This window comes from Capra hircus, chromosome 6, assembly GCF_001704415.2.
Source record: "Capra hircus breed San Clemente chromosome 6, ASM170441v1, whole genome shotgun sequence".
NCBI lineage: Eukaryota > Metazoa > Chordata > Mammalia > Artiodactyla > Bovidae > Capra > Capra hircus.
In genome coordinates, this window is record NC_030813.1 from 29,863,164 (window position 1) to 29,876,316 (window position 13,153).

The window sequence follows — 13,153 nt, forward strand, 5'->3', positions numbered from 1 at the left end:
TAGGACCATGGTCTCTGAAATTAAATTAATATATTTGGACTTGTTGTTGTTCAGTTGCTAAAGTGTGTCTGACTCTTTCCAGCCCCAAGGACTGCCACATGCCAGACTTCCCTGTCCTTCCCTTTCTCCTGGAGTGTGCTCTAACTCATGTCCATTGAGTCAGTGATACCATCCAACCATCTCTTCCTCTGTTTTCCTTCTCCTCTTGCCCTCAGTCGTTCCCACTGTCAGGATCTTTTCCAGTGAGTTAACTCTTCACATCAGGTGGCTTCAGCATCAGTCCTTCCGGTGAATATGCAGGACTAATTTTCTTTACAATTGACTGGTTTGATCTCCTTGCTGTCCAAGGGACTCTTACGAGTCTTCTCCAGCACCACAACTCAAAAGCATCGGTTCTTCAATGCTCAGTCTTCATTATGGTCCAATTCTTAACATCCCTACATGATTACTGGAAAATCAATAGCTTTAACTATATGGACCTTAGTCGGCAAAGTGATGTCCCTTCCTTTTAACACGCAGCCTAGGTTTGTCATGGCTATTCTTCCAAGGAGCAGTCATCTTTTAATTTCATGGCTACAGTCACCATTCACATTGATTTTGGAGCCTAAGAAATTAAAATTTGCCACCATATCCCCTTTCCCCCATCTATTTGCCATGAAGTTATGGGACTCGATGCCATGATCTTAGTTTTCTGAATGTTGAGTTTAAAGCCAGCTTTTTCACTCTTCTCATTCACCCTCATCAAGAGGCTCTTTAGTTCCACTTTGCTTTCTGCCATTAGCGTGGTATCATCTGCATGTCTGAGGTTGTTGGTATTCTTCCTGGGAATCTTGATTTCAGCTGGTGATTAATCCAGCCCAGCGTTTCTCATGATGTACTCTGCATATAAGTTAAATAAGCAGGGTGACAATATACAGCCTTGATGTACTCCTTTCCTGATTTTGAATCAGTCTGTTGTTCCATGTCCTTTTCTAACTGTTGCTTCTTGGCCTGCATATAACTTTCTCAGGAGACAGGCAAGGTGGTCTGATATTCTTATCTCTTTAAGAATTTTCCACAGTTTATTGTAATCCACACAAAGGCTTTAACATAGTAAATGAAGCAGAAGTAGATGTTTTTCTGGAATTCTCTTGCTTTTCTATGATGCTACAGATGTTGGCAATTTGATCTCTGGTTCCTCTGCCTTTTCTAAATCCTGCTTACACATCTGGAAGTTCTTGGTTCATGTACCATTGAAGCCTAGCTTGAGGGATATTGAGTATTTCCTTGCTAGTAAGAGAAATGAGTGCAATTGTATGGCAGTTTGAACATTCTTTGGCATTGCCTTTCTTTGGGATTGGAATGAAAACTGATCTTATCCAGCTCTGTGACCACTGCTGAGTTTTCCAAATTTCCTGGAATATTGAGTACAGCACTTTAACAGCATCATCTTTTAGAATTAGAAAAAGCTCAGCTGGAAATTGCATCACCTCCACTAGCTTTGTTCATAGTAATGCTTCCTAAGTTCCACTTGACTTCGCACTTGAGCATGTCTGGCTCTAGGTGAATGACCACACCATTGTGGTTATCTGGGTCATTTTTATAGTTCTTCTGTATATTCTTGTCACCTCTTCTAAATTTCTTTTGCTTCTGTTAGGTCCTTGCCATTTCTGTCCTTTATTGTGCCCATCTTTGCATGAAATGGCTTCCCTGTGGCTCAGATGGTAAAGCGTCTGCCTGCAATGTGGGAGAGCCAGGTTTGATCCCTGGGTTGGAAAGATCCTCTGGAGAAGGAAATGGCAACCCACTCCAGTACTCTTGCCTGGAAAATTCCATGGACGGAGGAGCCTGGTAGGCTACAGTCCATGGGGTTGCAAAGAGTCGGACATGATTGAGTGGCTTCACTGTCTCTCTTTTGCATGAAATGTTTCCTTGGTATCTCCCATTCTCTTGAAGAAACCTCTAGTGTTGCCCATTTTGTTGTTTTCCTCTATTTCTTTGCACTGTTCCCTTAAGAAGGCTTTCTTATCTCTCCTTGCTATTCTCTTAGGTATATCATTCATTTAGTTAAGTATATCTTTCCCTTTTTCCTATGCCTTTTGCTTCTTTTCTTGTCTCAGCTATTAGTAAGGCCTCCTCATACAACTACTTTGCCTTCTTGCATTTGTTTTTCTTGGAAATGGTTTTGGTCACCACCTCCTGTACAGTGTTACAAACCTCCATCCATAGTTCTTCAGGCATTCTATCCACCAGATCTCATCCCTTGAATCTATTAGTCACCTCCACTGTGTAATAAGGGAGTTGATTTTAGTCATACCTCAATGGTCTAGTGGTGTTCCCTACTTTCTTCAATATAAGCCTGTATTTTGCAACAAGACGTTGATAATTTGAACCAGTCAGCTCCAGGTTTTATTTTTATTGACTGTATAAAATTTCTCCATCTTTGGCAGCAAAAACATAATCAGTCTGCTTTCAGTATTGACCATCTGGCGATGTCCACATGTAGAGTCATCTCTTGTGTTGCTAGAAGAGGGTTTTGCTATGACCAGAACATTCTCTTGGCAAAACTCTGTGAGCCTTTGCCCTGCCTCATTTTGTACTCCAAGGCCAAACTTGCCTGTTACTCCAGGTATCTCTTGACTGCCTACTTTTGCATTCTAATCCTCTATTATGAAAAGGTCATCTTTTTAGGGTGTTAATTCTAGAAGGTGATATATGTCTTCATAGAACCATTCAGCTTCAGCTTCTTTGATATTAGTGGTTGGGGCACAGACTTGGATTACTGTGATGTTGAATGGTTTGCTGGGAAATGAACCAAGATCCTTCTGTCATTTTTGAGATTGCACCCAAGGACTACATTTTGGACTCTTGTCTTGTTGATTATGAGGGCTATTCCATTTCTTCTAAGGGATTCTTGCCCACAGTAGTACATATAATGGTCATCTGAATTAAATTTGCCCATTCTCGTCCATTTTAGTTCACTGATTCCTAACATGTTGATGTTCACTCTTGCCAACTCGTGCTTGACCATGTCCAACTGGCCTTGATTCAGGGCCCTAACATTCCAGGTTTCTATGTGATATTGTTTTTATATACATATATATAGCATTGGACTTTACTTTCACCACCAGGCACATCATTTTTTTTCTGGAGCTATTTCTCTGCTCTTCCCTAGTTGCGTATTGGACACCTACCAACCCAGGGGGCTTATCTTCCAATGTCATATCTTTTGCCTTTTCATACTGTTCATAGGCTTCTTGAGGCAAGAATACTGAAGTGGTTTGCCATTCCCTTCTCCAGTGGGCCACGTTCTGTCAGAACTTTCTGCCATAACCCATCTGTCTTGGGTGGCCCTGCATGGCATGGCTTATAGCCTCATTGAATTACACAAGGCTGTGATCCATGTGATCCTTTTGGTTAGCTTTCTGTGATTGTGGTTTTCATTCTGGAGGCTGTGGGATTGTAATTCTTGCTTCTTTTGTCTGTTCTCTGATGCATGAGGACAAGAGGCTTGTACAAGCTTCCTGATGGGAGGGACTGGTTGTGGGGAAAACTGGGTCTTGCTCTGATGGGTAGGGCCATGCTCGGTAAATCTCTAATTTTCCAATTCGTACATGTAATACATGCATTAGATAACGACAACAAATGTGTTTTCTCTGCTTGGTGTGTGGAAGGAAGTGTAGGGTCAAAGGAAAGCTTCAGTCAGGCTGACTGACTTGATTGGTCCCGTCCCGCATCACCTGGTCACTGAATTTGACCTCTTTGGTATGTCGCAGTCTTGGTCTGTATCAGGGACCCTTAAGGGATTAAAGGAGACCAAAGTTATTAAATTTGCTGGCACAAAATAGTCACTCAATAATGTTAATTGTCCCTAGGTGGGCGTTTAGATTATAATGGCATTTTGAAGATAGTGGCTCAGAGAAGATATTAACTGTAATTGTGATCTAATTGTGTGTGAGTGTCAGGTTCATAGCAGGGCGGCTGGCCACCTACTTAAGGACCAGTTTCTTTTTGGTGTCTCCAAGTTACCCCATCTTTATTATCTTCTCATGACACTTGACCCTGGCCCTATGATTTTTGAAATGACCTGCAAAGTTGAATTTGTGGTTGAGAGAGGGGCAGGAAAGAGAGAAGAGGATAAGTTGTGGAAGATGGAATAATGGCTCTTCCAAGACATCAGCACACAAGGTTCAGAACCTGTGAAGATGTTACCTTACGTGGCAAAGGAGACTTCACAAGTATTATTGTAAGTACAGACCTAGAGATGGAGAGCTTAGCCTAAATTATCAGGACAGGTCTGATCTAATTACTGAGTGGCTAAAAGTGAGGAGCCTTTCCCAGCTACGGTCAAAGGGAGAAGGACCGTGGAAGAACGAGCAGAGATATGCCATTGCTGGCTTTGGAGGAGGAGGAAGGCGGCTCCAAAGGATGTGGGCAGCTCTAGAAGATGGAAAAGACAGAACAGCAAACTCTTCCATAGAGCTTCCAGAAATGCAAGCAGCCTCACCACCACACTGATTTTAATGCAGCGGGACCTGCCTCAGACTTCCAGCCCACAGAAATGTAAGGAAACAAATTTGTGTTCTTTGAGTCACTAGTGAAAGTGTTAGTTGCTCAGTCATGTCCAACTCTTTGTGACCCCATGGACTATAGCCCACCAGGCTCCTCTGTCCGTGGAATTCTCCAGGCAAGAATACTGGAGTGGGTAGCCATGCCCTCCTCCAGGGGATCTTCCCAACCTCAGGGATCAGACCCGGGCCTCCTACATTGCAGGCGGACTCTTTACTGTCTGAGCCACCAGGGAAGCCCTTAAACACTACGCTTATAGTAGCTTCTTATTGCAGAAAACAGGAAACTACCTAGAAGTTAACAAATAAATGTTCAAGGGTGCAAAGAAATACAAGATGGCTCCAAAGTTCTAGAACAACCTAAAAAGTCCTATTCATAATACATAGATATGTGAGACCAACTTTTCCTTAGAAATAAGCCCAGAGGTAGATAAGCAACACGGCCACTTCCGAGTGCTGCCCTGCGGCATTTTCTTTAAGGGTGTCACAAACCGGCCTGACTGGGCAGCTGGAAGCGGCAGCTCAGACCAGGCATCCGTGGCAACAGCAGCTGCGGGAGCAGCAGGCAGAGCCCAGAAATGAAGCGACTTGACGGGAAGTGTGCATGTGGTCACCGGAGTCCAGCCTTGTTATCATTAGAGACGAGGCATGGCAGACAGACTCGGGGGGAGCACGGAGCTCCCCAGCATGCACACGGGCTGGGCGCCCGTGACAGTGACCCGAGGCGGGCAGGGGAGGCCGGCTGACAGTCACATGTTCCCTCTGCCAGCTCTGCAGCCAGAGGAGAAGGCAGCCCGCGGGGAGCTGAGCCTGGTGTCGCTAGAAAGCTGGCAGGGCACGGGGGAGGCGGACAGCCTTCTTCTTTGGAAGACCCCAGGCCCGAGGCTGGAAGACAGAGGAGATAGCCTCAAGCAAAGAGAGAGAGTCGTCCTCCCTGGATGACAGGGGTCAGTTCCAGCACAGGATGAAAGGGAATAGGACCAAGGTGAGCGGCATAAAAGCTGGTGAGAGATGGGATTTTTTTAAACACCAGGCAGCACAGTCCTTGAGGGCTTGTCTTTTGAGCATCAATGTATGTGGGGCTCTGAACACCTGCTGGTTTGTTCGTGGTGCCTGGGGAGCCCTGAGTCCATGTGGCTGAAGCCTGGGGAAGGTGGGGCGCGGGTTTCCAACCGCACAGCTCAGTCTTCTGTGCTCAGTCCAGCACCCTCCCTGCGCAGAGTGTGGAGTGAGAGGCCCTCTCCACGGAGCCATAGAGCCAAACCAAACCAAGCTGAAGCCTCCTGGCGTGCAAGGCTGGCTGCTGCTCCATTTGCCACCCTTTGTGATCTTGCCCTGCATGGAAATCTTAGTAGTATCCCCACGAGAGCTATGTCCACCTGTCCAAGTGCCAGGCAATGTCCCCAGACCCCTTGGCAGCAGTGCCTACAGCCAATTCAGGCCTTTGCACTTCCATCTAGAGGAATGAATGTGTGGACCACTCACATCCAGATAGTACCAAGAAAGAAGCAAGACAAAATGAAGCAGAGCCTCGATCTAACCTCCTCCTCCTCCTTTTCCAGAAGAGATTTTAATGTGTTATATGGGGTGTAGGTTGCATCTGTTTCCTCCTTCCTGGGCTGTGTGCTCAGTCACTCGGTCGTGTCGACTCTTTGCGACCCCGTAGACTGTAGCCCACCAGGCTTCTCTGTCCATGGGACTTTTCAGGCAAGAATGTTGGAGAGGGTTGCCATTTCCTCCTCCAGGGGATCTTCATGACCCAGGGATTGAACCTGCATCTCTTGCATCTCCTGCATTGGCGGGCGGATTCTTTACAACTGAGCCACTTGGGAAGCCCATAAAGATTTCTAAGAAAAGGAGAGGAGAGTTCGGATCACTGGAGAGAAAACAGGGAAAGAGAGAGAAGCTAAAGACTGGATAACCTACAAATTGGACTGGATTCCTGAGAAACTAGGAGGTTAAAACAGGCGCCTTCAAGGAAGGAGACTCAGCTTGGAGCAGTGGTGTGAGAGAGGAGGCTACACCTTGAGCAGGACAGGGATCTGAGCACAGGTGTCGGGAAGAAGAGAGTGAGCGCTGGGTGTGGAGGGCAAAGCCAGGGTCCCAGCTCCTCACACAGTTCCTGGTCCAAAGTCACCACTTTGCCCTAAGATCGAGACTTACCACATTTCTGAGTGTGTACTTCCAGGTGAGGGTAGGCAGCTATATCCTGGAGGCTCTCGTGTGCACTAGCTGTGAGGCTGATGCTTGCCCCACTGTGAAGGACCCAAAGAAGGAAGAGGAAGTGCAAAGCAGGGAGGCAGGTGCGGTCCAGCCCAGGAGTAATGCAGAGTGAAGAGCTCTGACCTTAGGGACATCGAGGTTACAAGTTGTAGGGCTCCTCCCCCTTCATGGGGGATCTGCTTTCATGGGGATAGATCCTATCTGCAAAGAGCCAGGGAGAGCTGGTTACAGGCCAGAGGGGCTCCTTTCATACGCACAGACCTTTAAAACAGCTTGGATTTATTGTGGCTCTTAAGTGGCCAAGAATAATGGCTTAGCATGGATCACGGCTTGGTTTAATTGGTTATTGTGAAAGCCAATTGTTTCTACCATGGAATCCCTTGTCTCTGCCTTTCGAACAACCCCTCCCAGGCTCTGTGAATCAATACAGCCCTCACTTGGGGCTGGCGAGGAGCCTGCTTTGGGATGGCCACCACACTGAGAAGCAGCTGTCCCACGGGACTCAGCATGGGGTTCATGTGATTTTCCTGTGGAAGGTCGGGCTAGAGACTTTCTGTTGCTAACTGACCCCTGCGAGAGTCTCTCCCGGTTAAGTTGGAGGGGTAGAGACGGAACTGACAAAGGTGAGCAGAAAGTGACCCCTTCTACAGAAGCAGAGCCCCAACAAGGCACTGAGGCGGGGTGCTGCCAGAATGTAGGACGACCTTTGCAGAGGAAGGTGACATTTATATTTCTAAGAAAAACGAGCCTAGATGATCCTAATTCCCGTTACGGCATTTCTTTCCAAGGTCACGATATTTCTCTTAAGTCTTCCTAAATCTTTTGACCTTAAACATATTTTGTTCCTGTCCTCTTTTAAGTTGTGTGAAATATCCTAACCTTTGGGACCCCAAAGCACCCTGGGACCCGGAAGAAGCCATCTTAGAATTTAGCACACTATGTTGGGGTTACATGTCTGTATGTCAGTCTTCCTCCAACCAAGGTTGGTGAGTGTGGTTTGAGGCCAGGACAGAGGCTCACTTGTCTGTGTATCCCAGAACCTGGCGTGATTCCTGGCAGGCATACTGAATGAGTGCTCCCGGGAAGGACTGAATGCTCCTCATTCATAAGAGGAGGAAAGTATGCACCTCTAAAACTGTATCTTATTGATTCATATATCTTGTTACTTTTATGGTCTCTTACTTCTCTGTTATCATACATATAATAACCAAAATGATTTCATGCAGAAGGAATTCAGAGAATCAAGCTTTTTAAAATATACGTTGTATTCATATTAAATGGGATCAGATAAAAAATATCTGAAACTCTCCCAACAGTTAAACCATAACAGTATGGAACAGAACCCTGATTAGCCTATCCACTGGGCTTGCCTCTTCTGTTTTCTGACATAACATTTATATATGGGAATTGCTGTAGGTGGCAAATCATTTCTGTCTTGTGTGTGGCTTTAGATGATTTTAGTTTTCAAGGAGCTGTTTTATTGATTGATTGTAATATCTTTAATTCACAGTGTAATATTTTTCATTTGCACTTTGGTTATTTTCTTCTCCTTTATTTTGTTGTGTTTTTTTGAAGTTGCACAACCTGGGTATGATGATACCAGTTGCTACTTTTCAGAAAGTGAAAGTGAAGGTCACTCAGTCGTGTCCAGCTCTTTGTGACACCATGGACTAAATGGTCCATGGAATTCTCCAGGCCAGAATACTGGAGTGGATAGCTGTTTCTTCTCCAGACAAAAAAAAATGTTAAATTTTAGTTTGGTAAGGATTCATCTTACCGAATCATTTACTCCTGGGCTGATTTCTCCCAGAGTACTGGTGGAGGGACAGCTGCCCCCACCAGAAGTCTCCAAAATGGGCTTCTCAGCCCCAGGCCAGTGAGACTCTGGGCACAAAAATAGACAATATGGGGACTTCTGTGTCTATACATCTTAGCTCATCCTTTTAACTTTAGATATATAACATATTAACATACTGATGTATTAACGTAAGTATTATATATAATTTGTAAAGAAACATAAAATGCATGCTCAATGTTTTGACTGATGGTGTATGTGGTCAAAGATGTTCAGAAACCTTGCTCCAAGCATGGATGTGTCCTGGTGGGCAGTTCATGTCTCACCAGGGTTCCTGTTCAACTGAACAGGACAGAATAGGCAGGTTCCTCTCAGCTCTGGGTAGCAGCTTTGTGTCACTCCTGGTTAGTGGAGAGGTGGAGAAATTAACAGGGTGGACAGAGAGTGTTCTCTGATACCATATTCTTTAAAATGGCACTTTACCTAGTGCTTCCTCTCAAAAGAGGGCTTGAGCCAACCCAGTCTCTTTCCTCACTGGGAGAGCTCTTTACCTTGAGATTCAAGGTCAATGCCGAACAAGCCAAAGACTGAGCTTTGTCCTCGGGCTGCCTCCTGTTCAGACCCTGCAGTCAAAATGTGGTACTGTATTAGATTTTTTGACCTCAAGGTCATGACCAATAGGCAGTCTAGGTTTTTTACCAGTGGTCCTCCCTGCCAAGAAAGCTGGTCATGTTCTCCATCTCCTCTGACAATCCGTGTTGATTGTAGGAATGGGGTGTGGATTATACATTGTTGGGTACAATTACCTCCTGGAATATAATGCATCTTCTTGTAGACATCCCAGGGAGATAATTTGGACATAATGAAGATCTATAGTAATCAGATAATTACTATCGATTGCTCTTTAGATGTCTTGATGAGGTAATTAGGGTGTACTGGAAAGAAGCTAAAACTGATTGATTGGCATGACCGTAATCTCAAAGATTTCTAATTATGTTGCTTTTCTTCTAATGGCTTATAAACAAACATCATTTTAGCTTTAGAATTTGTCAGGTGCCAGGTTCACTGGGAACGTCAACCTTCTCTATTATGCTAACTAGACACCGAACATGATCGACATAAGCTCATTATGCCTTCCTGCTGAAGCAGAAGGAACTGCAGTTACCTCGCCCTTTTCTTATGCGTCTTCATTTCCACATGGCCAGATTCTTGTTGAGGAATGGCGTGTGAAGTGTGGTGGGAGGGTGTTCCGCGGGGAGTGTGTGTGACTCTGGACTGAGCCGATCTGGAGCCCTACAGAGGACCCTCCGAGCCTGCCGCACAGCAGAGCCAGGACACAGTGACACCGGATGTCTGTCGGGAGGCTGCCTGCTCAGGCTCCTGTCACAAGTAATAGCTGCTCGTCAGCCACCAAGGTTGAATATGGTCAACACTGATGCTCTCAAGCCTCTAGCCCCCGCCCGTCTGTGTCAACGTGCTATTACTTCACCTCTTCCATTACACTCTAATTAGAGGAGTCCCTGCCTGAGACCACATTCCACATTACCCTAACATTCCCTGTTATAACATACCTCATAGCACCTTTCAGCAGCTTGCGTTGTGCAGAGTAGTGACCTGACTCAGAGATGATGGATGTTAAGGGCCGCTACAGGAGCAGTTTCAGATGAGCTGTTTGCATCTAATCAATGATGTGGGTAGGCTCTGCACTCACTGGACTATAGTTTTCCACTGTGACCATCTCTCTGTGCAGGAATAGGTTCCCTATATGTGTGTGTGGCATCGGGCCTGCCTGATTACCTGAATCATCAAACTCCAGCTTTCAGATGAAATCTCACCAATGAAGAAAATCAGATTTTGTTTTTATATTGCTATAAAATTCATTATTACCTGAACCCAGAAAAAAGGCCGTAAGTGCCTATGTATTTGCGCTACTAAAACAGTTAAAGCTTGAGGGGAACAAAATGCACAAGGATGGTTCTGACGCAGAAGAGACTCAGGATATTTTATTCATTGATAACTTATGGTTTGCTGATGTTTGGATAATTGCAGCTGTAGTTGGAAATGTTTCATTTACTCCCATTAATGAGCTTGAGGAGTGGAAGTAGATATAGAATTTATCTTGATGTTACATATGGCATAAGAAAAGTTACATAGCAAATTTTTTAATCAGCTATGGGTCTTGAAAAATGAGGTGACTTTTTAAAAAAATTTAAGCTGAGTGACTATTTAGATCAATATTTGGTGCTGGAAAATCCTCCTGATCTGTATACTTTTCTCTAATAGAATATTTAATGAGCCTGTTTTAATTTTTTGATACTTAGGAATTGTGTAATGGATAATTTTAAACAGAAATTGTCTTTCTGTAGGTAAGGGAAGTAAAAAAGATAGGAAAGTGTGCCCAAAACACATTCCAGATTTTTACTTGTTGGCTGGTGTTAACCAAGCCAAGATGTGGTTTTCTAGTTATTTGCCCTTTTCCCTGAAAGTTCATTGAAAATCTACTTTTGTATCTGTTTATATTTCTGCCTTTTTTTTCTTTTTGGGGGAGTTCTCCCCATTTGGGGTCCTGATTGTTATTTCCCTGTATTTGATGAAATACCCCATTTGCCTGTTGGGAGGTGCAGACTGTACTGAGTGTGCTGCACGAGTGTGCTGCACGAGTGTGCTGCGGCTTGCTGACAGTCCATAGGGACCAGTCACATGCAAACTGGCCAGAGCCTCTGTTGGAGGGCCTCCAGGCTGGAGGATGAGGTCCTGTGTTGCACAGTTAGGTGTCGGGGTGGGGGGCAGAATGAGGAAGATGCCACAGAGTGATGCCAGTCAGTCACTTGCTTTTGGTTTGGGGCATGTCGTTGCAGGAAGTTTTGCAGCTTGAGAGACAGATGGGAGGACAGCTCCTAGAAGAACCTAAGGCTCTTCACTTTAAAGGCAGCACCCACAACCTGCGCCTATCCATTCACGATATTGCCCATTCCCTCTGGAAGAGCAAGTTACTGGCCAAATATCAGGTAAGGTTCCCAAGATGAACTGAAGCCTTGGAGACATCTCCAAGAAAGAGAACTGCAATGATTTAGACAGAAGATATTCCATTCCTTGAAAGTAATCTTACTTCGGTACTCCTCCAAAATAGTTTGAGGTTATTTAGGATTTCTGAAAAATACTCTAGACGTACTAAAGGAAATGCTCTTTTATTAATTCTTTCAGGTAAGTGTACTATCATTGTTTTACTTTCAATAAATAAGACTTCAAGTCCATCATTTCTATTCATTTTCAGAGTAATGTTAACACTGAGTTGATAAACTAGCCTCAAAAGCATTCATATGAGAAAGAGAACGTTGGTATCCCACATGACACAGATTAGGCTTCAGCCTGGCTAGGAGAGTGCCTTTGCATTGAAAACTTAGAGGAAACATCATCTTGGAAACTTGGAATAGCAAGTAAAAATAAAACCTGGCCAGGATTTTATTAAATACAAGCATCAGAATACTGGTTCCTTCTGTATATAGCCGAATGAGGGGAAAGTAAGACTCAAGAGGTATCGCACCTCCGCCTCCATCAGCCAGCCCGGGCTCTCAGGAGACTGCAAAGGGATCCCTAGTCTCAGACCCAGTGCTGGGAGTCACAGGCCCAGTCCTGGGAGTCACAGGCCCAGTCCTGGGAGTCACAGGCACACTTAGATAAGCAGCACCCCCAGTCCCCCATCCAGGGCTGCATCTGCACTGGTTGTGATTTCCTGATGGAAGTCCGTGAATGCACTAGAAGGGATCAAGGGAAGATTTTCAGCTGCATCCTTACTCTCAGATGTCTGGTACTTACATATAAATTGTGGGGGGAAAACCCTACTAGTTCACTAACAGTCTTGAGCTTTGATGGGGGCACATGACAGACTCTTCTGTATAAGTCAGCACTTGATTGAGAGACTGGCTTTGACTTGCTCATTAAATCTCTTCCTTCCTTTTCCTCTCTTCTCTGATTTTGCAACTGCCATAAATCTTCCCCTTTTGTGAACGGTTTTTTTTTTTTTGCAACTGTAATGGAAAATACTGTTTTAATAATAATAATGATAATATGATATTACTTCAAGCTAAGCCTGGCTGAGTTCTCACCATCTGCCAGACTCTCATGTACTTTGATGAATGTCATTTAACCCCCTTCATTCAGGTTTTTCTTTTGCTTCTGCACAGGAAACAGAAAAGGTTAAGCAACTTGCCCCGAATCACCAAGTAAACAAGGGGAAGGCATCTCATTTGTACTTAATTTGGCTCCAAGCCTCTGCTCTTAACCAACATGGTCTCCCATTGTGTGTCAACCTTTTTTTCCTTCATTGAAAAAAAGAATCTAGGATGGGCTCTGTGAGGTGATCTAGATTCATAGGAAATTATGCCTGTTAGAGGCTTGGTGCTTTTTAGGCCAAGAGCTTTCATGTGGCAGCTGATCAAGCCTCCAGTTTCCACCTTGTAGTGGGTCCTGGCTTTCCTCGTCCTGTGGAGGGCATGAAAGGGAACTGGGTCAGTGCATCACCCTTTAGACTTCTTTGCTTTCCTCCATGATACCCTGGCAGGGACTTCTTTTCATGGGCAATGACTGG

At 44.8% G+C, this 13,153-nt stretch overlaps 1 protein-coding gene across 3 annotated transcripts in view; it reads left to right on the plus strand.

Annotated features, from left to right (window-relative positions):
* UNC5C (unc-5 netrin receptor C) overlaps positions 1–13,153 on the plus strand; it is a 419,967-nt gene that overhangs the window by 397,923 nt on the left and 8,891 nt on the right. For all 3 annotated transcript variants that reach the window (XM_005681406.3, XM_018049297.1, XM_005681407.3), the window contains one exon: positions 11,424–11,573. In XM_005681406.3, the coding sequence (XP_005681463.1) occupies positions 11,424–11,573 (150 nt within the window). The remainder of the gene's footprint in view (positions 1–11,423; positions 11,574–13,153) is intronic.